General features: G+C 51.9%; 1 protein-coding gene across 2 annotated transcripts; it reads right to left on the bottom strand.

Annotated features, from left to right (window-relative positions):
* Positions 1-249: 249 nt before the first annotated feature.
* On the bottom strand, positions 250-27,935 carry Sap30bp (SAP30 binding protein). 2 transcript variants are annotated; one of them, XM_051180670.1, is made up of 11 exons: positions 27,789-27,932; positions 26,727-26,836; positions 24,163-24,210; positions 12,244-12,286; positions 6,550-6,638; positions 4,209-4,300; positions 3,377-3,437; positions 3,010-3,061; positions 2,183-2,241; positions 884-968; positions 250-616 (listed from the first exon to the last, which is right to left on the bottom strand). In XM_051180670.1, the coding sequence occupies exons 1-11, from the start codon at positions 27,892-27,894 to the stop codon at positions 435-437; spliced, it is 927 nt and encodes a 308-aa protein (XP_051036627.1). In that variant the 5' UTR covers positions 27,895-27,932; the 3' UTR covers positions 250-434. The 2 variants fall into 2 exon arrangements, with proteins under 2 accessions (XP_051036627.1, XP_051036638.1); XM_051180681.1 differs by lacking the exon at positions 24,163-24,210 and having other exon boundaries at positions 27,789-27,935.

Raw genomic sequence — 27,935 nt, 5'->3', positions numbered from 1 at the left:
CCAAGAGAGCAGAGGCCTGTGCTATTGCCTGAGAATTGCTGAGAGCTGGTTCCCGGGTCAGGGAAGCCGCCGTCAGGGAGGGGCATGTGCCTGACTCCCTCCGTGTGCTCCCATCTGTCCACACCACGGGGGGGGGGGGGGTGTTACACCAGGAATGAGCACAGTAGCTCCCTGGGGCACCCGTTCTGAGCACCCCAGTTTGTCACAGCACTGTTCACCCTGAGCCGTCATCTTGACCAAGACACGGAGGGCACTAGCGCTTCATGTTCGCCTGAACACAGCACAGGAGAGGCCAGTGCATGTGACATGCCAGGACCTAAGAACACAGTTCTTTTAATCGGTGTCCATCACACCCATGGCCTCGGCTGGGATGTCACACAGAGGGAGTGGTCACTGGGCTGCATCGTCCTGCCGGGCCCTGGGGTGGCCTCTGGTCACTGCTTGGCTTTCTTCACTATGGTGCCCACAGCAGAAATGACGGTGGTCTTGGAGCCGCTGGCACTGGTGGTGACAGTGACCACAGCTGGCAGCGTGGCTGTGGTGGTGAGGATGGTGGGCTGTGCTATCGTTGTCACGGGGATGGCCGAGTCCCACTTGCTCTTCCTTTTCTGGGCATCTAGAGGTGATACAAGAAAGAAGTCTAGATCAAAGCCAACCACAGCGGGCCCCAAAGGCACAGCCCCTTTCCCAGCAGGACAGAGGCTTGGGGTAGAAGCAGGGGTCCCTGGTCCAGGAACCTACCCCAGAGCCCAAGACTCGCTATGCTCACACTCAGCAGAGTGGAGGGGCAGCGCCTGAGCACAGACCCTTTCCAGACAAACCCAGGAGCCCCAGGCTCAGCCTGTCCCCGAGGCAATGCTGGGGCTGGGTGAGCGGCCTCTACCTGCAACAGCTGTGCTGGCCGTGGTGGTGGCGGCGGCCGTGGCATTGGTCGTGGTGCCTTTCTTGGTGCCCGTTACAAACTCAATCTGGAGGGGGAGAGAGGACAGTGAGAGCATTACAGAGCTGTGTCTACTTCCTCTGCCATCTGTCCGCTGCCAGGGGACAGGAGTTTGGCACTTACACAAAGCATCTTGGCTGGAGGAGGGACAGGTGCCTGAGCACTCACTCTTCCAAGATCTTTCCCAACACATGGGCCCTCCCAGCTTCACAGGTTATCGGATATGCCTGGCACCCCACGCCCCTTCTCCTCACACCCGGGAGGGGCAGCTGTGGTCCCTAGGTGCTGCAGACACATCCCTGCAATGAGCCTAGGGTTTGGAGGGGACAGGGAGGGAAAGAGGGGGGGGTCTCCTTGCACTGGCCCCCACAGTCCTGGTCTGCCAACAAAGGCCTCAGAGAGGCCATCAGCACAGCAGGCCTTGCAGTCCCTAACCCTGGAGGTGAAGGGAGTGTCTTGTGGCCACAGCTGCTGTGAGGTACTGAGTCACAGGGCAGCAGGAGCCGTGTCTTCATCACAGCTATCTGTCTTGGGCTCTGACATGCGGTACAGTACATAGAGGACTCTGTTTTGATCTTGGAGTTAATCTGATGCTCCTGGAGGACCCAGATCACACTGCCACACAAGTGGTGGTGCTTGATGTCCAAGTGACAGCTCGTGTGGCTATCAGACATGAGGTCCACAGGGAAGCACATGGGCTGGCTGCCGAGGTCAGTTCTGTAGGCCAAGAGATGCAGACTGGAGCAGGCCCTGGCCCCAGTCTCTCAGAAGGAACACCCTCTTTGTCTAGTCAGGTCAGGGGGGCTCCAATGACCCACAAGAGACAAATCCTCTGCAAAGAGGAAGAAAAGCAGAACGCACGGAACGCCAAGCCTCCAAGAACAGAGCAGTGGAGGCTTCTGTAAGAACAGTCAGATGTTAGGACACAGCATCATTGGTTGAAGAGGGCGTTTAGGACATAGCATCATTGGTTGAAGAGGGCGTGGCCAATGCTGCCCAAAGCCCTGTGAGCAATGAAGAGGATGGGTGGAAGGCAGCCAGCAGGACCTGACAGACAGACAGACACTGCACACACCTGCCTCTGCCCAGAAGGACCTGACAGACAGACACTGCACACACCTTCCCTGCCCAGCAGGACCTGACAGACAGACACTGCACACACTTGCCCTGCCCAGCAGGACCTGATAGACAGACAGACAGACACTGCACACACCTGCTCTGTCAGCATCTGTTATTACTTACTTTGGTTCGCTCCTTTTTGGCCTTTTCCAATTTGTCCATTTCAATCTTCTGGGCCTTGGCTGCGGAGAGAAGGCACAGGCTTTTATGAGGCATGCGCGTTAGGAGGCTGTTATGAGCAGTCAGTGGGGGACTGAGGGAGGCCTCTGCCTGACTTTGTATTCTTTACTCTGGCATAGAGGATTGCATGGATTCAGCATCCTGCATGTGGCAGGATAAAGGGCTAGGCCTTGGTCAGCATGGAATGTGGGCCTTGACCAAGATCTGGGGCTGCACATCCTACTGGGAAGGGTCAGCTGATCCCGAGGGAAGTACCTTCCTACTCATTAGGAAACACCAGATATAGAATTTTATTGTCAATAAAATTATTGCTAACTAGCTCAAAGTAAACACATATATGCACTCTAATGAGCCAGGCCCTGGCTTACAGGCTTCTGACTTGTGACTTACAGGCTCACTGGATTCAGGACACATACTGCCACTGTCCAGGGCATTCTGGCTCCTACACAGCTGTAGCTCTAACCGTTTCCTCAACAGAGGCCCAGTCCTTTGGGCAGGTCAGGCAACTGCATACCCAAGGCTCCTGGCTGTACCACAATTCTGCTCTCATCAACTGAGTGGCATCAGCGCAGAGGAACTGATCCCACCACCTGTCATCACTATGTTCAAGTCTTGTCAGCAAGGGCAGAGTCAGTCTGTCCAAGGCCAAGTCGGCAGCAGGGCTGTGGACTCAGCCTGGCATAGAGACCCTGAAATCTGGATTACCTAACTCACTGCTGGATGGACAGATGGAAGGGTGTGAGGGAGGGTGAGTAGATAATAGTGGTTACCCAGAGCCTCATAGTAGGAGTCTTCAGACCAGCCATGGGGGTCAAACATATCCTGAAAAGAGAAGGTCAAGCTGCAGTCAGAAGACCAGAGAGCACGGGGCCCAGAATTGGTCTTCCCAGGCTGGAGCGCCAGCCCTCTTGGAAGCAGAGCTTCAGCTGGCGCCCAATCACCAGTCAGATAACAGGGTGCTCTTAGGAATTCAGACAACGAGCATTAGCTCAGCTGGCGGCAACGGCACTCCTGGCTCCTAACTGGTTGGGGCCCAGAGACCAAGCCCCCCCACTGGCATCTGTTAGCCAGCCAGCAGCGCTGCTCCAGGGACCTTTCCGTGCTCCCAGCCACACCCAGCCCGGGTACAGGACACACCTTTGGGTAGTTGGTGCCCAGCTCATCAATGGCACAGAACTGGATCAGTTTCTCGTAGATGCTGAAAAGGGAACAGGACAATCAGTGGGCAGTGTCTGTACTGGCCCCACATCCTCAAATGGAACCAGAACCATCGGGCCCTGGATGAAACCCTCAAACCCAACACACTTCTCCCAATGCAGGCTCCTGATCGTTGTCACTTCTGGCTCTGTGTCCTCCTCAAATAGGCTGTAGCTGAGGCCAGGATGAGGGGATCAAGCCGACAATGGCATGCTATGTCTAATGTAGACGTTTCTGGCCTTCAGTTAGCACGGCTGGGTTGGGGTTTCCAGACTCAGACCCACACAGTAGCTAGTGTAGCATTTGACAGAATAAGACCCAGAATACAGCCGTGCAACCTGTATTCAAAGCCCTCCAGTCCCAGCACTCAGGAGGCAGAGGCAGGCAGATTCTGTGAGTTTGAGGCCAGCCTGGTCTAGAGTGAGACCCATCTCCAAGACCTCCAACATAGCTTTGTCCCTAAAACCTTTTACCAAGAGGCAAAAACAAGTTTTTTAGTTGGAAGAACCTCTAATGATTAACATATTGAATAGCCTCCTTTAGGACCAAGTTGGTGACCAGAACCCAGCCAGGCCTCTTAGCCATCACTATAGAGTGGCTCACACCTTAAACCTGTATTCTTTCTGTAAACCTCTGATGTGCCTAGCAGGCATCTAGAAGAAGTGGAAGTCTGGGTGAAGCCACTTTGGGCTCAGATGGGATCGAAGCTGGACCTCTTCCCTACAGCCTCCCAAGGTGTTCCTGGTCCCGTCTCACAGGCTCATGAGCTCACCTGGGGTTCCGGAACTCCTTCTTTTTTTGGATAATATAGTTCATATCCATTCCCTCCTTTATCTTCCGCTCATAAAGCTTCTGGATCTTGTCCTGTGAAGGCGACAGAGGGTGAGCCTGAAAGGGGCCTGCCCCGCACAATCCAGTCTGTGCCCCCAAACCACGTGAAGCCTGGCTCCAGTCCGTCACACCTTGCACCCAGCCTCTGCACAGTTTTGCATAGGTGAGACAAGCCCAAATCAGTCAGCGTCCATTGCTGATCCATTCTCGATGGTCAGTACAGAGTGGGAGAAAGGTCAAGTCTGAAGCCACCCAGAAACCAAGAACCTAACCCACAAACCCAGGAAGAGCATAAAGTCTTAAGTGTTGACGAGCACAAGTGAACACTGGGTCCAAGCATCAAAAGTGAGTTCTGGAAAAGGGCCTCCACCCGAGAGGGAGACAGGCAGGCAGACTGTTTTGGAGTTGGTCTGAAACTGTCTAGATGCTTTTTTAAGTTTTAGTTTTGGGGATGCTCAGGATGGAGGCAGGGCTGCACGCAGGCCAGGCACACAGGATGGAGGCAGGGCTGCACCTTGCAGTGGCTTCTGCAAGGGGGCCGAGAGAACTGGCTCACACTACTTAAATGAGGGCCACAGTCAAGGATCAAGAGCCAATCCCTCACCAAAACCCCTCCATGGGGGCCTGGCCTGGCCAGTATGGCTAGCGTCCAAGCCGGTAACACAGGCCCAAAGAGACAAAGCCCGTGACAGGGGCTGTGCTGGTTGGTTTTTGTCTACTAGACACAAACCTATGCACACCCGGAAGAGGGGATCTTCTCAGAAAATGGCACGTAGGCAGGTCCGTTCTGAAATTAAAGACACGCACCACCACTGCCCAGCTTAGTTACAGCTTTTTAGACCAGAGCAATAGAAACCCTTAAAACCGGTGGCATCAATATTGCCTGGTGCCAGTGATGAGGTCCTGGACACTCAGGGCAGAGCCTCCTCTGAGATGAGGGATCTGAGCCAGGAGCACGGGTCCAATTCAAGGGCTAAGTGATACCGTCCAGCTACTGGCAGTGACACACAGATTCTCGAGAACGAGAAGATTCAGGGACGCCTTGCCTGTTAGAGGTCCTAGGCAGCTCCCCCAAGCACTTTTAGAAGAGGTGAGCACTCCCCAGTCTGAAGGCCAAACCTGACCGCCTCTCTGCCGACAGATAGCATGGGGGAGCCTGGGATAGAGAGCTTCCCTTGCTGCTGTGCCGGGCACTGCAGGCAGGCCTGACACTGGAGGCTCAGCAGCCCGAGAAGAACCCGCCTTACAGCTGCCTTGATCGGGCTCCACGGCCATGAGAGGCTCTGCTGTGTGCTTTAACGCCATGGTCCCTACCAGATTAAAAAAGAATACTCTGACTTAAGAGCTCCACATGGCTAGTTGCTTCTGCCCAGCAGGGCTTTGGGATTGTCCTCACAGGCTCGAACTTGTTTGGCATGGAGGGTGACGCCATCCCTGGGGTGGGGAGGGAGGCAGACAACTCAGCCGAGGGAGGAGCCTTCCGGGAGAGGAAGAAACTCTGTGCTGTGCTCTAGCCCTGACACGGGCTTTTCCTGGACCGCTGCACTCCTCAGCCCCGTTAGTCATCCATCCGCCAGGGTGGTGCCACAGCTTGCTGGGTAGTGGGGGGGGGGGGCCAAGAGGCGGGATCAAAGGCAGGGCAGGTAGAGAGGCCCTCCGTTATGTAGCCATGGGCACCTGCCCTACTGAGTGTTTTGTTTGTTTCTGAGAGGGTTTCTCTGTATAATAGCTCTGGCTGTCCTGGAACTTGCTCTGTAGACCAGGTTGGCCTCAAACTCATAGAGACCCACCTGCTTCTGCCCCAAGTGCGGGATTAAAAAGGACATGTGCCACCACTGCCCGGCTCTACCCACCCTGTGAGGGCCCACTCACAGGGGACCTTACAGAGGGATAAGGAGAAACAACCATGTACGTAAAGTTTCAGCTGTACTGAGCCCGTTTCCCTTGGCCAACTGCTGTTCTTTAGGCATTTAAAACCTTGGGTCAGGTCTTCGGGCAGAAGCATCATCTCACACTGTGGGATTTATTTTATATGTCAATGGGTCCTCAGGGAGGCCACACGGAAGATGCACATTACTCTGTTGATGCGGATTTAGGACCTCAGTGGAGGCAGAGCAGGGAACGTGGCAGTGGCTTACAGGAAGCATCCAAGATGGCAGGCTCCTGCCTACCTGGCAGTTTGTTTGGCCCCTCTCTCTGTGGTGGCCTCTGGAGGTCATGGCCCAATCAGTCAATGAAACCCAGGCCACCCCATCCACATGGGCAGCCAGACCCTGGCTTACTTGTAAGTGATTGGAACATCTGCCGGGTGGTTCTGGTGGGATCTTGATCTCATCAGGTGACATGTTCCGGACCCTTTCAGAAAAGGAGGCTGTGGAGAAAACAGAAGGGGCATTCTGGGGTTGGGAGGGAAGGCCAAGGGCTGTAAAGGCAACTCCAGAGAGGGCAACACGCTGTGCCAACAGTAAAGCGGGCTGTTCAGGGCCATCCGAGCGTACCTGACATCAAAAGGTCAGAAGCCATGTGTCAACCTGGGAGAAGGGAAGTTGAGGCAGAGGGGACAGATGTAAGTAACACAGGCTACAAAGTTCCAGGACTAACTTTTAAGGAGAACGTGTCAGTGTGGGGAAGGGGGGGGGGCACAATTCAAAGCTGTGCCAACTTCTACAGTGTACATTCCGCCTGGCTAGGCTTAATCTCAAGCTGCCAGTTTGGAAGACACTGAAGCCAGGGAGGGAAGAGACACGAGTCAGCTTCAGTACAAGCCAGGCCCAGCCTCCACGGGCCTCTCTCTGGGAGTGGGAGCTGTCAGTGCTATCCTGGCCTGGGGCTGTCCTGCCTCAGCTATGAGAAACTGCGGTCAGGGTTCCCAGTGTTTTGGGTCCCAAACAGCGTGTGCATAAAGAGACCTGAAGGGACAGCCTGATTCTGACGAGGAACCATGACTCCCAAGCGCGGTTCCCTAGAGGATGGCCACTGCCCACCGAGCCTGGCCTCTTCTCTCTTCATTCCGTTCCCTGCAGCCTGTGGCCACCCCAGCCCCGAGTCCTGCTCTGCGGCACACAGACAATGGGCTGCTTGTTGTAATGTTCTGTCATGCTCTTTTAACAGTCACCATGAAAAGGACCATACAACCAACAACAGCAGAGGGTGGGCCGGGAGGAGGGGAACACCAAAAAGCCACCGCCAACAGCACGCAGTGAATACTTGCTGGGGACCTACTGTGTGCCAGGCCCCCTACCTAAGCCACCAAGAACCTACTGTGTGCCAGGCCCCTACCTAAGCCACCAAGAACCTACTGTGTGCCAGGCCCCTACCTAAGCCATGGGGGACCTACTGTGTGCCAGGCCCCTACCTAAGTCACGGGGACCTACTGTGTGCCAGGCCCCCTACCTAAGCCACGGGGGACCTACTGTGTGCCAGGCCCCTACCTGAGCCACGGGGACCTACTGTGTGCCAGGCCCCTACCTGAGCCATGGGGACCTACTGTGTGCCAGGCCCCTACCTAAGCCACGGGGGACCTACTGTGTGCCAGGCCCCTACCTAAGCCACGGGGACCTACTGTGTGCCAGGCCCCTACCTGAGCCACGGGGACCTACTGTGTGCCAGGCCCCTACCTGAGCCATGGGGACCTACTGTGTGCCAGGCCCCTACCTAAGCCACGGGGGACCTACTGTGTGCCAGGCCCCTACCTAAGCCACGGGGGACCTACTGTGTGCCAGGCCCCCTACCTAAGTCACGGGGACCTACTGTGTGCCAGGCCCCTACCTGAGCCCTTTCTTGGAACGGCTCCCCAGGGCTGATGAGTGCCAGGGTGGAAGGTGCTAGAGTAGCATGGCCTTCTTGGTCTCTCCTTCCCAGGCTTGATTGAATTTGCTTTTTAAGATTTTACTTTTTAAAAATTACATGTATGCCTGTTATGCCTGTGTGTGGGTTCTTTGCATGTGTGGGTGTAAGTGCCCTCAGAGTTTAGGAAGGGCATCAGATCCCCTGGAGGTGGAGTATGGGGGTTGTGAGCCCCTGGACATGGGTGCTGGGACCCAAACTCAGGCTCTGTCTAAGCAGAATGGGTCAGCTGCTGAGCCTTATTTTAAAACAATCCCAGATGTCAAGGGATTAAGAAAATAAAATTAGGGGATGTATGTAGCCCTCATTAGTCTGCGGCTGCAGCGAGTCTCCTGCTTCAGCCTTTGGTTAGCAGGAAATGCAAGTGTGCACCACTGCAGCCAGTTTAGTTAATGTTTTCTTCTTTGCTGATAAGGTGCTTTGATCTCTGCTCGGTTTGCCATCGCTGTGACGAATGTGGTGCTGAGTAAGACAGGGGACAAGGCCTCAGAGATCCCAAACACTAGTGACTTTGCTCGGTCAGCTACTGTGGTTCCGGGAGTGTGCACACTGCACACTCACTGAGGCCAGGGGTCAGGCCCAAGGCAGCCTTAGAATACGAGAACTGTGCTGGGTTTCAGCACCGCCAGCGGGTTGTAGCTAGACACACCCTAAGCACAGGCTGGGCCACACAGATCAAAGGTCCTGCTGTGGGCCTGAGACGCAGTAGCAGCCCAGCCCAAGGACAGTCTCCAGGGGACAGTCCCCAAGGGCTGCACACTGTCGTCACCGCACCTTCCTGCCATCTCCTGACTGGCCCTCAAGTGGGGCGCCACCCAGCGCTGCTCAATCCGAATCATGACTTCTCCTTTCTTCTCAGCCCTGGGATAAGCAGAAGTCCCAGGTCTGAGCTTGGACTACAGGACTAGTTGAGAGGGGAAACGGGTGGAAAGAGCTGGTCGTGGCATTTTGTGTGCATTAGTAACAGAAGAAGGCCTTGGCAGGCGCTAGGCTGGAGACGGTATATGACCATGTGACAGAGACAAAGAGTGCCCTTTGGCATTTGCCAGGAAAGCTTTTCAGAAAAACAGGGTGTGACACTGTTACCATAGCAACCCCACCCTCTCGGGCATAGTCAGTAGACAGAAGAAGAGAAGGAATCCTCTAAGTGCAGGGTAGAAGCAAGGGCATTCCCTAGAAGCAAGCAAGCGACAAGCAAGTGACACATTCTGGACAATAAGATAAAAGTTTACTGCACAGACTTTAAGACAGACTTCAGTGACTTTTCTAGAATGAATGTGATACAGAAGAATCTGCCCTCTGGGTCTCAGAGTAGCCAGAGCCCCTGCCCACAGCTGCTGCTTGCTTCGCTACGCCAGGGGTGGTCTGTAAGGGCAGCTTTGCTTTCTATCTGAGAAGCTTGTTGCCAGCGTGAGTCATGCCCTGCGGACACCTTTGTAGGAAAGTCTGCAGTATCCATGGCCACCAGGTAGGGTCTGAGCGGAGCGGATAGTCCCAGTGGGGCTGAGGTCACCTGCAGGGTACTTGATGGGCAGCAAACACCACGCTCAGAAGCTACTCTGCTGAAGAGGAACCAACTCATCAGGAGAAAAAAGGGTACTGCACCAATGCAGATGAAAGATGTACCGCGCCCCCACAAGGGAGCGGATGGACAGACGTGTCTGTTACAGTGAGAGGGGCCTAGCCAAAAAGACACGGGGTTAGAGCGGCTATGCTCGGCAGCGTGGGTGCAGTCTCTACGGCACTATGTCAATACAGAAAGCTAGACAGGAAATCCGGGGTCCGTGCCACACATCAACCTGTGGTGATTCTGCTCCTCCAGGAGACACTTGCCTGTCATTTCAGTGGAGGAAGGAGAAAAAATGTGCTGCCCAGCGGGCAGGCAGCAATTGCGCTGTTAAGCACCCTATCACGCACAGGCTGGCCTCGTAGCAGAATGATCCGGCCCCAGTGTCAATGGGCCCTCATTTATACAAAAATGTTAGAACAGGGCTGGAGAGACGGCTCAGAGGTTAAGAGCACTGGCCACTCTCCCAGAGGTTCTGAGTTCAATTCCCAGCAACCACATGGTGGCTCACAACCATCTCTAGTGTGATCTGGTGCCCTCTTCAGGCCTGCAGGCACACATCCAGACAGAACACTGTACACATAGTAAATAAATACATCTTAAAAGGAAAGATTACTACTTAAAAAAAAAAAAAAAAAAAAAAAAAAAAAAAAAGAAAAAGAAAATCACTTAAAATAATGTGCTTTGACATCAGAGCCCCTGGAACTGGAGTTACAGACAGTTGTGAGGTGCCATGTGGGTGTTGGGAATTGAACCCAGGTCCTCTGCACAGGGGAGTTAACACCAGGGACCATTTAGAATGGCCTTGTAACTGATGGTTGGTAGGGTTAGCACAGCTACGTGTCTATCAAAATTCACCAATGCACACTTAAACTCACAACTCTTGCTCTACAAGTTGCACCTCAATAAAAGCTATTTCAAACACACGGCACAGAGGCTGAGTGTAGGTAGTGGCATTTCCTGTAACTGGAGATCTTGGGAGGCTAAGGCAGAGGGCCAGCCAGTTTAAAGCCAGCCTGGGTCACACAGTTGCTGAGACCAGTTTGTGCTACCTACACGAAAAGTCCAAACCAAACCAGAGAAGAGCTGCACTGGTCGTGGAAGCAGTGCAGCTGACACCCCGCACAGGCCGCCACTCTCTGATGCTGCTAAGATGAGCGGCTCAGTCAGGTGGCTCCTGACCCCAAGCCTTTGTTTCTCGGTGGTGAAGAGCAGAGTGAAGCGGGCCCCAGATGGGAGAGGCTGCAGCTCCCACTACACCTGACCTTGTAGGCCACCTACTTCCATGAGATAGATGTGTACCTTACCTCCTCTGCCCTTTACGCTGTCATATCCCAAGTGCCATTTTCTAAAGGACAAATTCTGAGGTTTAAGAAAACCCTGGTTCCTAATTTACACAGATGCATGTGAGTGTGTCTGCGTGTGTACGGGCATCACGGCCGTGGACCCCCTGAACCTGGAGTCGTGGGAGCTTGTGAACCATCTGACATCATGGATGCTGGGAAATGAACCTGGGTCTTCTGTGCTCTTAACCACTGAGCCGTCTCTCCAGGCTGACTTTTAAAAATGGGACTTAAACTCTGTCTATCAGAGAACCCAGGGATCAAGGCCAAGTAATTATGCTCTTGCACAATGGGTCAGAAGACAAACAGACTGATTAATTCCCAGCACTTAGTTATGGAAAACCAGTCACTCGTCAACAATCCCCAATAAGTGGGTACTTCTTGGAGGAAGGGCAGGTGGGCGGGACAATGGAGGAAGACTTCAAGCCAAGCTTCTGAGCTGTGAACCCCCAGGGCTGGAAAGCTTAAACCCTGAATTCAGTGGAGATGAGGGTGGGCTCTGCAGGTGTCCTTTGGGAACAGAATCAAAGAGACTAGGAGCACATTTTTTTCCTTAAAGTTTGGCACAGTGGCCAGAGAGCAGGCAATGTCTGGTGCAGAGGGAAGGCTCTGACAGGGGACACCAGGAACCTCCCCTGCATCAGGGTTTTGGAGCCGTTACCAAGTCCATGGCCAAACTAAGGAGCAGAGCGGCTTTTTAAATGGTTTAGGATGCGGGGCTGGCAGAGGGCATGGAGGGAATGTGGTTTCCTGCAAGTTATTCAACTCTCCAAAGTTACCAAGCGCTGCACATGCCAAGGCATGAGCCATGTTCCTGCCCGGGACAAAGCAAAGTGCCTGCAGAGGCCCCATGCTGACTCCCCGAGCAACGTGAATACGTGAATACAGTAGTGGGGACAAGGGGACACAAAGACAGAGAGGGCAGGTCCAGGGCACAGTGGGAGAAGCAAAGACCACGATGAGCTGTATGGGACCCTGAGCTCCCTTGACAACACTGGCAACCAACCAAAGCCCAGAAAAAACGCACACAAGAATGCCATTTCCAAAGACTGTTGCCTGGAGGGCTCGCCCAGTCACCCTAGGAAATGCCAAAGGCCTGGGGAGGGAGCACCGAGGGAAACTGCTCACAGCGGAGAGATGCCCAAAAGAGAGAGGCCTGGCATGGAAGCCAGCATGCTCGGGGCAAGGGCTCGGAAGGATGCATGCCCCAGGGTACTCACCCACTAATTCCTGGGGATCCCGCTTCTCTGCTTCTGGGTTATCCTGTGGAGAAAAAGAAACACATGAAGGTAGGCTGGGCTCCCGGTGCAAGGTGAAGGGGTACGTGTTGCCAGCACAGCACTCTCACAGTGAGCGATGCCCGAAGGTTCCTAGGACCTCGGAGTTCTGACCACTTCTCTTCCATCACGGCAGCTGGGAGCTCCGTGGCCCTGAGGCAGGACCAGCCCCAGCCAAGCTGCTGAGAGCCCACAGCAGTGGCTATGCCCCTGGCAATGGCTCCCCCGGGCTGGGAGAGCTTATCTGAACACACGGCTGAGGGCGGCTACAAGGGAGCCCTCTGTGCCACCTAACCCCCAAGACTGGTTGCTCCTGGGGTTCTCGCACTGCACACAAACACCATGAGCATTAAGGGGCAGCTCAAAGAAACGCCTTAGTGACTGAGATTCCCCAAAGCTCCTGGCTTGAGGTCCCTGACCCTCCCTGACCCTCATCGCTCCTTACAGATACAATTTTCACTGAAAGCAAATGTCTTATTTCACAGCTTCACCTGATCAGACTGAGACTGAGAACATGACAGCTGGGCTACAGGCTTGCACACAGCAGAAAGGCCTCTGCTGACCCAAATGCCCTCGAACTCAGGAAGATCAGGGATCTTCAGTGCCACAAGGATACTGATAAAAACAGCAGAGGAGGAGGCCATCGAAGATGCCAGGTCTCCTTTCCTTCCCTTGCTTGGTGAGAGAGAAGGTAAGACAGCGACAGTTCTACAACAGGGTCTTCACATCAGAGCAGCTGCAGAGCTGGGCCCTGGCAGTAAGGGAGGGAGGGGGATGTGAAGGGACCCCCTCCAACCCAGGCGTGGCCCTGGGACAGGGTCAGACCCCCTGCTCTGATTCTGAGTCAGACCCAGAATCCCCTCTTTTCTGAACACTACAACTATTCACTCAAACTGCCAGGGCACAATGTTGAAGGGCAGGCTGCTTAGCAACTTGCCTTCCTCACCGTCCACCTCCTGCCAATCAGGTGGGCAAAGAGAGGGCTGGGGGGCAGGCCTGGAGGACTGCCACATCAAGGCCAGGCTGGAGTCATCAATCAGCTGCTGTTCAGACAGTGCCTGTGTCTCAGGGAGCAACAACAACTCTTCTGTGGTAGCACTGGGAGAACTCAACATTACGGAACATTCTAGTGACCAGGCGTGGGACTAAAATTCCCTTGTGTTTTCCCACTAGGAGACAGCGTCGTGGGTGCTGACCGTAGGAAAACGGCTGGAGTTCCCGCCTTCCCCTGCAGAAGCATAGGACTACATAGCGGGCAGCCTATCAAGTCTCCAGGGCCCAGCATTCTCCAGAGAGCTGTACACTGGGCAGTCACTAGAATTCTAATAGTGTCTACCCCGGAGTGACGGGAAGAAGATCACTTCTCTTTTAAGGGTCTGGCTGTCCTAGGTGAGGTTGTTTAGTCCTGTCTCTGGGATAAGAAGAAATACCATAGGCGAGAACACATTCTCCCCTCGCTTGGTCCTAGGATCTGTGGCTCGGCTCCTCCTCAGCCTTTCTAAATTCATCTCTCTATCCACTGGGAGGGGGGGCGCTTGAGTCACCGCATCACCTGTCCTGCAGTGGAGACAGGCCCAGACATCAACAGCACGGAGGAAGGCTAAGTGGAAAGGGACCAGTGACGACGGGGACCCCGAGCTCAGTGGCAGAGCAGTTGCCCAGCATCCACAAATCCAGGTTCAATCCCCAGCACTGCAAAGACAAGCAAGCAACCAGCACCCATCCCGCACTGCTCCCAAGTCAGACTATTTACCACAGATTATCCCCGAGCTAAGTTTAATACCACCACTACCGTGGCACAGTGCAATCATCCTTAAGAGCCCTAGCCCCCAGTGATGGGGTGGGCAGACCAGGGAGGCTTCCAAAGCAACGATCCAGAGAGACAGCCTCCCGCCAGTATCTCCAGATGCTAAGAGTCCTATGTGAATCCGAACCCAGCATCGGTGAGCTATGATGACACCGGCCACGGTGCAAGTGAGGGAGTCAGGGAGACGGAAGACAGGCTGGCATCATTAAACTGCAAACAGGGTAAGAAACCTGCTACAGACCCGCTCCAGGCCAGACTCACCTACCCTTAAAAGGGCCAGAAGGGGAGTCATGAGGACACAGGACACAAGACGCTTCTGGTTTCCTAAAGCAGTGTTTGAAGTGCCCAGGGGATACTTGTTAGGACTTGCCCAGCTCTCCCTTTGGCTTCCAACACAGGCTGCAGCTGTCTGATCAGCCAGGGGACCTGGAACCCATAGCACAGACAAGGCCCCTCGAGGGGCCCAGGGGCTCTCTTGTTTGGGAAGAGGAAAACAGCAGCAAAGAGCGGAGGCAGAGGCGGAGGCGTGCGATCTCAGTGAGTTCCAGTCCAGCCAGGACTGCACAGAGGTAGCGAGAGCCTGTCAAATACACATACAGGGAGCAGGAGGGAGAGGGAAGGAGAGTCCCAACACCCACTCTGAGGCAAGGGCCCCTGTTCTACCTGTACCCTCCCTCCCGTCCTCCCGTCCCCATCCCCCCTCCTCCCCTCCCCCCTCCCCCCCTAGGCTCGGGTCTCAGGAGCCACAGCATGAGGTGGCTGCAGGGGGCTAGAGAACAATGACAGGAAAACTGAAATGTGATCAGTGACCGGCCTGTGTCACAGCAATTACAGACCCTGGAGTGTGGCTGCCAGGCAGAGAATACACAGGTCTGGTCATGGTCACTGATGGAGGACAGGCAGAGGGAGGAAGAGCCACACACACAGCTGTGGAGCAGGTGAGACAGGAGCTACGGAGAGTTAGGAGGGAGAATCAGCAGGCTGTGCTGGACAGAATGGAGGTATGTACAGCCAGCCGCCATCGGCCCCTCGGGCACACCAAGTTCCAGGGGCAGCCTTGAGTCACAGTACACAGCCTCAGGCATGTGATTCTGCCGGCTGAGGCGCCATGCTTTCTTCCCAGCCTTGGGAGTGTTAGGCACAGAGAAGGCACCCTGAGAAGGGCACAGGGCAAGCACACCACACGGTGCAAGTTCCTGCTGGACAGTGTAACCTGGCAGCCGAGGAGAAGACTGAGCATCTACCTACCGTATCCCCGAGACAGTCCTTGCAGCTACAAAGCCCTAACATACTATCTTATTTATTGTGCAGAGTTTACGCAAAACCACCACAACAAAATGAATCCCCCTCCCCGCAGACAGGGTTTCTCTGTGTAGCTTTGAAGCCTGTCTTGGTACTGGTTCTGTAGACCAGGGTGGTCTCGAACTCACAAAGATCCACCTGCCTCTGCCTCCCAAGTGCTGGGATTCAAGGCATTCAAACAAAACAAAACAAAAACAAAGGAATTCTTAAAGCCATACGTGGTGGCTCACACCTGTAATCTCATCACTGGAGAGGTAGAGGCAGCTACATTGCCTAGTTCAAGGCTAGTCCCTCCCCAAAAGTCTTCACCATAGCCCCCAGACCTACCAAAGGCTCCAGCTTTCTCTCCTCCCTCCTCTACAGGCAGCCTGCTCTTTGCTCCCCTGATCTAGAAGACACTCTAAGCACACCTCAGTCCTTAGCCTGTGAAAGCTTCCTGTACCCCTACCTGCCTGACCAGTGAGGTCCTTCTAGCCCACACTGACCTCTCAAACTGCCTGGCCATCACAGGTGTGCACGCAGCCTGGCCGGGGACTTGTCACTGTTTTTCTTTAGGTTAGAGCCCGGTTTCACGGCTACCTTCAGCTGCCATGGAATAACCTTAGGATCCAAGCTCGGTTAGCAACTGTTACCTCTGATGTGTGGGTTCACTAAAAACACCACAAGAGGCAGAAGAGTGCTAACAGGGCTAAGCTTTCAATGAAGGCTGGTTAGGACCGGGAGACGGGCCAAAGCTCAAGCTAAACCCTCGCTTCTGGCCCCACAGCTGTCTGCCTGTCTGAGTCAGGGCCCGGCCTCTGCAGTGCAGAACCTCTGGTGTCCCCTCCCTGCCTCACGCCTCTGCAGCATTGGAAGTGCAGGCCTGCACGGCCATACCTGGCGCTTTCTCACCATTCACCCAAATGCTCTTAAATACACAATTAAGCTGGGTGTGGTGGCACTTCAGATGTCCCCTACGTGGAGAGGCTGGTCACTTCACTTGCTTAGGGGTGACACCAGGCTAGGCAACTAGCAAAACCCTGCCTCAAGACAAACATACAAATACAGACCAAATCCACAAACAACAAAAGACAATTGCTGCACAGTTAGCTCACTTAAGTATTCCATAAATAATTCGCCGAAGCTTTATTATGTCACAGACGATGGGCCAAGCACTACAGCTAGAATAAGGAAAATTAATCCCAGGAAATAAGTGTAGGTTTTATGTTAAGTCCTTTAACTAATGACCTCACTTACTTTTCACAACAGCCCAGCAAAGCGTGCTCTGCACCCCCCCAGGCCCTGCTGCTACTTCTGGACTGCTAACCACCCCGGGGAGCCCTCCTGGGGCATCAGAATGGCCACCAACAGGGCTCTCTTGTCTGTTGGGGCACACACCTGTAATCACCACACTTGGGAGGTAAAGGCAAGAGGGTCAGGAATTCAAGGCCAACCAGAGCTGCGAGGGCCTTGTCTCCATCTTTTCCCTAGCCCTGCCTGAACCCTCCCAAGGGCCACAGATGGGGTATGCAAAGGACAGTCCGGTGAGGGAATGAAGTCACAAGAATCCATGCTGTGTGGGAACACACCCCTGTGTCCCAGAAGCCAGCTCCCATACAGGCAAGATGTGGAGAAACACCATCAAGACATTTCCTTCAGTTGTATCCCATGGGCCAGGACAGGGTGCTGCATGGGCACATGGCCCAGCCAGGGATGGAAACAGTGCACTTAGCAGAAAAATGGGCGGAAGTTGGTGGGGCCATTGTAGATGCACTGGACTTGCCTTCATTCCCAGACAGCTCAGACAGGAAGGCTCAACTCACCAACCAATGCCAGAGAAGCTTCCACAGGAAGGGTTAAATAGAGGCTGCCAAAACAAATTAAGCCAGCCTCAGCCTAGCTTGGCCTTGCAGTCTGAAGAAAAGGCGGGGAAGGGGAAGGAAATAGTCTCTTTCTCCACTGAAAATACCTGATTGAAACGAAGCTGTAATGAAGGGCTGGGTGGCAACGTATGTGCTGTCACACAAAACCTTCTGAAACAGGCAGGCTTGAATGTGAATGTGAAAGTCTGGTCAAGAGCCACTTCCAGAGGCGTTTTGATACCCGACTATTCTAAGCCTTGCCTATCCTTGACAGCGAGGCAGGATTTTGTTGTTTCTCGGGACGTACCAAGAGTGGCCCTTTCCTGGCCCCTGGAGCAGTCAGGGTACAAATGGTCACTGTGGGCTCCCCTTCAACTACAGCACTTGAGAGGCAGAGGCAGGAGGATCTCTGTGAGTTTGAGGGCAGCCTGGTCTATAAAGCAAGCTCCAGGACAGACAGGGCTACACAGAGGCCTTGTCTCACAAAAAGAAAAACAACAACAAAACACAATAAAACCCACAACCAAATTGGCAAAAAATTCTCCTAAAACCCATGAATCACATAGGCAGCCACACTGCAAGGGTCATGGATAAAACAAGAGACCCGAGGTGGGGAGGGCTGCATTCCTAGGACAGGTAATTCTCTGCATCATATAATTTCAAAAAGATGAATCCCAGCTGGGAAAGGAGGGGCCCAGCCACACCTCAGTTAGCAATCTATGGCATCTGGCTCCGAGAGGAAGGAGGTATGTTGGGGCTTGCATGGCTGATGGGGGGCAGACAGGCATGCAGCGGCTTCTTCTTGGCTGCAGAACCAGAGGAGAGAGGGTAGGGCTCCCGGGAGCGTCAGCTTCAGTACACCTGGAGCAGGGGCAGTCAAGAAGGCTCTGGCAGCGTGCTAAAGCCAAGAAGCGCACCGGGAGATCACCTCCCGTCTGCAGGCCCTAGTGAGTAAAGTGTGAGTCGGCTTGAACGGAAGGGCTGGTCCTGAGACCTCATCAACAAGGGGTACGATGCAGCTCAGATTTCCTGAGCACTGAGAAGAAAAGCCACCACATCCCAACCCCTGCTTGAGCTCTCCTCCGTCTGTGGGTGAATAACTATCTGGGCTTCAACAGGGTGGGGCTCAAGGTTTTACTCTGGATCTGTGTAAGGCACACAGAGGCTGCCCCCCCCCCACCAAGATACTCTATAGGCAGCTCTTCATCTGACAACCCTGTTCACGGGACAATGTGGACAAGTGCCATGCTCGTGGGAGCCACTGCTAGAATGACTTCCAGTTTTCTTTTTTAATTTAGTTTTATGTGTTGTGCATGAGTATTTTGCCTGCAAACATGTGTATGTACAGGAGCCTGCGGGTACATTAGATCCTTGGGACTGCGGTACATTCAGACAGCTGTGAGTTGGCACCAGGGTACCGCGGACTAATCCTGGACCCTCCTGCAAGAGCGGCAAGAGCGCCTAACTGCTGAGCCACCTCTGCCATCTCTCCAGCCTGCCTTTCTTATCGCGAAGACAGAATCTCACACTGTAGCCCTGGCTGGCCTGACTTTAGTACTGGAATTACTACCCTGAGCCGTGGCATCTGGCTTTCTTTTGAAATAATTTCTCCCCCCCACCCTTAAATAATTTCTTTAGACAAACAATTCTGTTTTGTGGGGTTTTTTTTTATTTTGTTTTGATTTTTAAGTTTACAGTTGTTTCTTGGTTTAAGATAAGCGTCTCAGTCTGCAGACCAGGCTAACCTGTGATTTATCAGGTGGTCTAAGCTGGCCTCTTACTCATGGCGACCCTTCTGTGTCAGGGAGCTCTGCGATTGTGTCAGGGAGCTCTGCGATTGCAGCCCGGAGCCACCATGCTCTGCTACCGCACAGAGTTAAGGTCTAAGAACTCACATGCTTTCCTGTTGTGAGTTTTCGGTTCCCTGGATGGACTAGAAACACAGCCACAAAAGGCCTATTCTCAAGCCAGACACGGTGGCGCAAACCTTCAATCTCCAGCACTTGGGAGACAGAGGCAGGTAGATCTCTGTGAGTTCGAGGCCAGCCAGGTCTACATGGTGAGCTCCAGGACAGCCAGGGCTACATAGTGAGCCCGGGAGCTCGCAGCGGCCTGCAATGTCAGCTCCAGGGCACCCATGCCTTTCTGGTCTCCAGGGTACTGTGCTCATGTGCATATACCTACCCCACAATTATAGAAAAATACAATCTAAAGCATTGTTGTCTATTTGCAATGACTTGGGAGAGGAGAAAGAATGAAGGGATTATTAAGGCAGGTCTGCCCAATATAAGTACCTCCATCGTGAATCTCCAGTACCCTTAGTGACCAGGAACCCCAGAACCACTCACATGGCTGAGCAGGGCCTCCTGAGAGACTCACATCATCCTCAGCCCAATTTGGAGACTCTCTCCCACTGCAGTTTCCAACCCGTGCAGCAGAGCACCCCGAGTCCCACGGCACATAAAGGAATGGTCACTTAGTGCTCTCATAGGAAACAGTTGACATCTACTGACACCGTGTGTGTGTGTGTGTGTGTGTGTGTGTGTAGACAAGAGTGATACTTAGTGACTGCGGCTAAGCATTTCTTTGTCCTAGGAGCTATGTGAACTAAAATCCTGAGGCCCAGTCAGTGAGCTGAGAACATGGCCTACAGGATGCCTTCACCCGCCTTGTAGCACACAGGCCTCTGCAAAGGCATCTTGAGTCTTGAGACTGCTACATTTTAGGAGAAGCATTTTCTCCCCGCCCCTACCCCACCTCATAAGACCCCACAAAACGGGTATCACAGTCCCGTGGGCTGGGTGAAGTGGTGTGTGTGTACCTGGGCTCCACGGCTGGAGGGAAGCCAAGCTGGAGCGCCACCCAGGCCGCCTAGCTACAAGGCTGCTACGGACTCCCATGTCGATCTTGTTTTCAGTCTGCTGGCCTGGAACTATGAGACCAACCAGCCTCTGCTAGACTTAAAGGTGGGTGCCTCCATGTCCTGCTGAACCCCCCCCCCCCCCCCCGCAGGGTTTCACTGTTTAGATCAGTTTGGCCTTACATCTGTGGCCCTCCTGCCTTAGCCGTCTAAGTTAGCCACCACACCCAGCTTGGGCCCCTAACATTTTAAGAATGTTTTCTTTTGATTTCATTGGGATCATACACACCTCTTTCAAAAATGCCACAACAACTTCTCAGTGTTAGCTGCTGGAAAGGCCAGGATTCTTTCCCTAGCGCAGAGCCAGAGCCTAGACCAAAAACCTCAGGGAGCTAGCAAACCCAGGCCCTCCCAGACGGTTGGCAGCAGGCCACATCATCTTTCTGGTTCCAGGTCATCTCTCCCTGCTTGTTTTCAACGGAAGGGCGTGCCAGGGACAGTAAGTGGAAATACCTTTATCCACAGGAACTGAAGGAGTGGAGGGAGAAATGAACATGGGGAATGTTCCAGAGCAATGGAGGTAAAGCATGGGCAGAGGAGAGCGGCACAGAGGGGTGTCCGTACACAGAGCAAATGGAAAGGAGACCAACGGGAGCTGTCTGGTGGCCTGCAGTGCATGCCAGGAGACTCACACTGCTGTTCCTGACTTTTTCTAGACAGCAGCACCTCCTTCTGTTGAGTGATCAACGCGTGTACGGGCCAGACCGCTTACTGAGGGGGTGAGACCAGAAACTAACAGAAACCATGGAAGCATGCAAGCACCTCCACTGGCATGCGGAGGTGCCTCCCCTCTGACCTCTGATCTGTGCCAAAGTCACAGCCTGCAGAGCACAGACCCTACTCTCTGTTTGATGGAGACCAAGATGTAGCTCCATCTGCATTGCACCACGGTGCACATGCGTGTCCCCTCCTCCATCTGCATTGCACCACGGTGCACAGGAGTGTCCACTCCACCATAGCTATGCACACATACAAACATAATTTAAAACACAGAAAAGTAGCAAAACAAACAAAAATGCGGTATCTAGTCTTAGTACGGAAACTTGCTATCCAGAGCAGGCTGGCTGGACTCATAAAGGTCCACTGCCGCTGAGTGTTGAGATTAAAGGAATCAACACACCAGCTTCTTCTTCTTTTTTTTTAATTTTAAAGTCAGCTTGCCAGGCGGTGGTGAAGACATTCCTTTAATCCCGGGACTTGGGAGGCAGAGGCAAGTGGATCTCTCTAGTTTGAAGCCAGCCTGGTCTATAGAGTGTGTGTTCTAAGACAGGCTCCAAAGTTACAGACAAACTCTGTCTCAGAAATAAACAAACACACTTTTAAAGTAGGGGCTGGAGAGATGGCTCAGAGGTTAAGAGCTTTGACTGTTCTTCCAGAGACCCTGGGTTCAATTCCCAGCAACCACATGGTGGCTCACAACCATCTATAATCATATCTGGCGCCCTCTTCTGGCCTGCAGGGGATACATGTAGGCAGAATGTTGTATACAGAATAAATAAATCTTAAACAAACAAACTTGTAAAGTCAGCTAACAGCAGCAAAAGAATGCTCAATGTTGTCCTTCTACTGCAACCAAGTCCTGTCCTGGGAGGCTCAGGCCCTTTGGGGGTTTAGTCAAATCTCAAAGCAAACTACAAACTAGAGCATCAGTGACAAATAGGTTTTATGAGTCTAAGAAACATCTACCAACCGTGAGATTACTACCTTATGAAGAACACAAACCACTTTGGCCAGAGATGACAGAAAGCTCTTGACTGTGTGATGGCAAATCTTTCCACGACCCTCTGTGCTGTTTCATGGGAACACGCTGCTACTGCCCTTCCCTCCCGACGTTCACATATGGGAACATGACTATCGGCTCTCCCAAAGCATGGAGGTCAGCAGCAGATGCCCAGCATCTCCCTCCACTATCCACAACCTTAGTTTCTGAGATAAGGTCTTTCCCTGAACCTGTAGCTTAGCAACTGGCTAGACTGACTGGCCAATGAACTCCAAGGCTGTGTCTCCTTCCTGCCCTGGTGTTGGGGTCACAGTCGCATGAGACTGCATCTCAGTTTGAACTGCTAAGATATCAATATATACAACGAGCAGAAGCTTGTTGGGACCTGCATTTTTCAGTTGAGTCATGAAGCCAAAATGTTCTGAGAACCCCACAGAACAAGCTAAAAGTAAAAAGGAGAGCGCCATCTAGTGGATGAAGCCCTAACAGCAACTTACCAGCTACACAAACGACATTGCAAGTCCTTCTGTTAGAATTAGTCAAATCAAAAGCTTAGGAGAGCAAACTCTCTCATATAAACTTAAATAAAACAAAACCGACAGAATGAGAGAGATGGCGCAGAAGTTAAAAGCACTTGCTGCTTTTGCAGAGAACCCAGAACCCGAGTTCAATTCCCAGAACCCACATGACAGCTCAAGACCAACGGTAACTCTTAGTTCCAGGTTCTAGAACTAGACACTTCTGGCATCAGCAGGCACCCATCCATACAAAGTGAGTGAGTGTGTGTGTGTGTCTGCCTGCCTGCCTGCCTGCCTGTCCGTCCTGTTCTTTACTAACTGCTCTTACGCAGAGCAGTAAGAAAGTTTCACAGGGCTCCCCCTCACCAATCTTTCCTCAAGAATTTGCTGTTGGGATCACAGGGGTGACAGCTAACTTCTCCAGATGGCCTTCAGCGTTGAGCCACAGGTCTGCCAGACACCCTCCCGCCAAGCCAGTTCTTAGCCTGCTTTTTTACTTGGCACAGAAAGTAGTTTGCTCCTAGTTTTTGGGTCCACACTGTCCACTCTCACATTCTCCTTGCTAAGACATGTTATCTGCAGCCTCTGCCAATGGCTGCAGAGCCGTAACAATGGCAGTCAGTCCCGCACTGGAATGGCTCAAGCTATCTTTTCAGACACTGTTGGCCTTTCATCTTTACAAGTTTCACATCTATGAATTCAAGCAACTGTAGGTTTAAAATTTTTAAATCGCTCCTGTGTTGGACAAGAGTAGATTTTTATCATTTTCTGAACAATAAATACAGTGTAACAATGATTTACAATGTATGTACCAGGTAGTACAAATAACTTTGAGATGATCTGAAACTAGCAGAAGGATTCACATAGGTTATATGCAAATATACAGTGGTAAAGTATTAAATAGTCTGTGAGAAGCTACGGGCTTGGGTATCTACAGGGCACGATGGTGGAGTGTCCTGGTACCCAATTACCCATACACGATGAGGGCCCACTGTTCCATATCACAACCAGGCATAACTTTCCTAAGTTTCATTATACCCCTTGAAGGTTTCGGCTGGCATCTGAGCAGTTTGCAATTGTGATATCTGGCATTTACTCCTCCATGGATTACTCCTGGGGGGAAAATGTAGCATAAAGTACCATTTTGCAAAAAGTACACTTCCAATACTGAGTACACAGCAAGCAGCTGGGCCTTCATTACCACAGGCTTGTTAAGGGCTGTGACAAGAATCACTGCTCATTACTCTCAGCTGCTGCAGGACAGACCTATGGGAAGAAATAGGTATGCTTTCCAAAAGGACCACTCTGCATTACTGCCTCAGAGCAGAAGGGCACATCCCTGGGAAATGAGGGCTGGACTCAACCCTGGCAAGGCCTCAGGTTGATCCCAACCCCTCAGAATCTAAGAGGAACTACAACAGACAAGGGAGTCCTATGCCTTGATTCTAGAAACCCTCCCTCATCGAACCACCAAGTCCCACACTGGCCGTAGAGCATGCATGGGTTACAGGATCCAGGCAGGCCTCGTGTGTTTCGAATCTAAAGTCTCACAGAATCCGGGCAAGAAGTCCAACTGCCTTCAAGGATTCCTAGTGGCCTTAAGGCTCCTCATTAAGCTGCCCATGACTGGCTCCATTCCAGAAAATATCCACATTGCGTGTGCTAATGGGGCAGGTCCTGACCCGACATCAACTGGGCAAGACCGTGAAAAGCCTTGACAAATCCAGCCACCCGCCACAGCCAACACCAAATACCTTTGGGTCATCAGCCTCAGGTTTTTCAGTCTCTGAATCGTCATCTTCCTACAAGACAAAGAATTTAGAGGATTAAACTTAAAAGGAGTGGGCCCAGGGAATATACATACATAGCCAGCGGTAGGGCAAACAGCCTGTCTACCCAGCTGGGCTCATCCCACTAAGAACCCTTCCCTACCACGCAACCCCGAGCTAGGGGAAAAGAAGAAAGGAAAAGGAGATGTTCTTGGGGCGGGCGGGGGGAGGGGGGAATCAGTCGCTAAAACCAGTGTGTCACCGTCCACATCAGTGAAAATTCCTTTACAAAATCATGTGGTTCCACACTGTCAGGCCAGGCCACAGGGTCCAAAAGGCAAACTCCAAGGATTAAAGCCAGGATTATGACCGCTACCACTTCTTTGACATTAGACTGCCATCATGCTGTTTAACACCTAGGTGCTGTGAACGAGCACCTCAAGCATCGACAGTAACACAAATATGGCATCAAATTGCCAGACCACGAACTCCAAAGACTTAGGACTAAAGGACAAGGCACAGCCTTTTGGGCAGTGCTCACATAACTGTCCCGGATCACTGTTCCTTACCCAAATGAGGTCAGTGCCCAAGTCAGTGGGCACTGAATTCTCCAAAGCGAGCCCACAATTCCACCAAACACAAATGCACCTAAGGTCAAAAGCTAGGAAGTAGATATGGAACCACCTACTACATTTTAACCTAAACAAGACACAGCCCTTGGGAAGTTAATACAGGTAGCACCTAAGAGTGAACAAACTACACTGATGGTTTTGAGACACGTGCTCTGGGTAGTGTCAGGGAATCAAAGGCTCATAATGCCACCTACATGACTTCCTTAAATTGGAATCAACTACAGAATCAAAGACGGATGGATCGAGGCAAAATGCTAACACAGCTCCCACTGTCCATACTGAGGGGTGTGATGAGCTTTGTTTTAAACTAAAGTATCATACACAGCTTGAATATGACAAAAAAGTAAATTTGGGTCAATAATTTTAAAAACACACACGCAAATAAATGCACTAAAGAGAACAGTCCTGGGTGTTGAGGCAGCGCGTACACATTTAAGAAAAGCCAAGAAACTTAACAAAACTTGTATGTCTGCCTGCCTTCTTTCCTACCTTCTAGGTAAGAATGACCTTGAATTTCTGGTCCTCATTCTTCTACCTCCCGAGTGCTAGAATTACAGGTCATGAATCGTAAAGGCTGGCGCAAGCAGTGGATGCTGATGAACAAGTGTGTGGCTTCATCCATGCCACACACAGAACTTGACCAAAGGAGTGATTTCCTTAGTCCACACGTTTTCTAAGCTACTTTACTCAACCCTGAATTATCACCAATGGGTGGAGCTAAAGGCATGAAAAATGATCACAAAAGAGAGTAAGAATACATTCTGTGAAATGTTTTATTTGCTTTTGTTTCCACGTTGTAACAGGGCTCACACCCAGGGCCCTGTGATGCCAGCTAAGTGCTACAGCTGCACCACTGAGCTACACCCCCAGTCTTCAGCTTCATCTATTTACTCATCCATTTGGGACAGATATAAGCTCTGGGATCTTCACTCTTCCTGCTTTAGCACCCTGAATGCTAGCATTGCCTGCATGGACCACAGTACTTAGTTAAAAAGCATTTTAATGCTAACATTTACATAAAAACATATAACCAAGAAATAAAGTATGTTGCGAGCATTTTGATGAACAATGCTTTTAAGTGGCCAGACTCAATACCCAATACCAATACTCAGACATCTTCTTGTTCTAAGCATCAGCCTAATTTCCTTGCCTTTTACCCTTCCAAATTTTAAAGTGTGATTTGTACTATCCAGGCCGTGTGTCCTAAAATGTTCTTGATAATGAGAACACAAGTCCTCCTCCTACTCTTAGGTGCCAGGAAAGTTTGTGATCAGGAGCCAGAGGTGCTGTCACAAAACACCGATTAAAATACAACAAAAGAATCAGAGTGGATGAGAGCAAAATAGCTTCCCTTCCTTAACTTGTTAGAAAGCGAAGCGCTTTGAATAAACTCCAAGAAAGATTAAAAATAATACAAAGTTGATTGCAGACATGTAACTGATACACTAAGAATGAACATACTTACACAAGTAGGAAGACTAGTTGAACTCACAAACCAACATGAAACGCCCATTGACACTTAGATTATAGTGAATAACCGGGCCACGCATGGGGCTCACGCTTTATAACCCCAGCTCTCAGGAGGCTGAAGCAAGAGGGTCTGGAGCTCAAGGCTACACAGCAATTTTGTGTCTCAAAGAAACTGAAACAAAACACACCCCCCCAATCCCTAATTACAATCCCAAAGTCAGTACTATATGGTCCTGACGAAAAGCCAACTTAATTTTCAAAGGGAACTACTATTACTCAACCAACTCAACTTTGTGTTCCTTTCGCAGTGCTGAAGACCAAGCTCTTGACATGCTTAGGTAGAGCACTATTCCATGGCCTACATTTCCCAAATGGGAAAAAAGATCAGGGTTAACCATGGAATGGAGGACTGTTTTCAACAGCTCTGGATCTGGAAGATTTACCCACCGACTGCTTACTGTTCTCATCCTCCTCGTCTTCATAGCCATCTTCATCACCCCCGAGGCGGGAGAAGTCATCCTCTCCATAGGCATCAGACACCAAGCCACCTTTCTCTTCTGAAAGAGGGGAGGGGGTGCAAACATGTTTCTGAAATTGAGTCGCCAAGATTCACTCATCCATTCCTTTCTTTCTTTCTCTTGTTTTTTTGAGACAAGGTTTCTCTGTGTAGCTTTGTAGACCAGGCTGGCCTTGAACTCCCAGAGATCCACCTGCCTCTGCCTCCTGAGTGCTGGGTTTAAAGGTGTGCACAGCCAAGATTATTCCTGAAAATAAAAAGGGAACCTAAGTCTAGGGTAAGTGACTACAGGCCCAGATCAGATTCTGAACTTAGGAAGACCAAATTATGAACAGGGGTGTTGAGGCAGAGACAGGAGGATCTGAGTTTGAGGCCAGCCTGGTCTACCAAAAGAGTTCAAGGGTGGCCAGGGCTACACAGAGAAACCCTGTTTCAAAAAACAAACAAAACAAAACAAACAAACAAACAAAAAAAGCCAGAAGTCTACTCCCATCGAGATTTCCAGTCCGTGGGCAAAAGGATTACCAATAGGGTTTGAAAACTCAAAAGTAACGGACCCTTAAAAGGCTTAGGAATGTCCTGTACATTCTATCCTAGAGCTACAGAACCACTCACGCATGTTCGAGGCATCTACTTTTAAAAGCCTATTCCTAAACAAAAGTCACCAGTTCAACCAACACAGGTTTTATCACCTCCGGGGACGCTTCACTACTCTCTCACCACATCAAACCAGACGGTGGGACTAGACAGTGATGCGGCACCCCGTGGTGCGGATCTGGCCAGCACGACGCCCGGCACGGGTTCGCGGGAAGGGAGATCATTTGTACTCCAGGTCCTAATGCTCTGCCTGCCCCGGGACATCGACTGCGCTTTGGGGTCCCAGGGTCCGATACCCGGAGCACAATGAGCATCCCTTCCCCTCAAACCTCCCCAGAGAAGCAGCATTTTTAACCGTAGCAGGCGCCGATCCCCCTTTCCAGCCCAGGCCTTACCTGCCGCGCCGCCGACAGCGTCGACCCCGGCTTCGCCGTCAGACTCAGGCTCTGAGTCTTCCGCATAAACCGCAAGAGACGACAAAACGTTCTTCTTCCCCGCCATCTTACTCCCTCAGGACGGTGTGGCTCACGCCGATGACTCAC

The sequence above is a fragment of the Phodopus roborovskii genome, unplaced genomic scaffold, assembly GCF_943737965.1.
Source record: "Phodopus roborovskii unplaced genomic scaffold, PHOROB, whole genome shotgun sequence".
In the NCBI taxonomy this organism is placed as follows: domain Eukaryota; kingdom Metazoa; phylum Chordata; class Mammalia; order Rodentia; family Cricetidae; genus Phodopus; species Phodopus roborovskii.
This window is presented reverse-complemented; position numbering and strand designations above follow the sequence as displayed.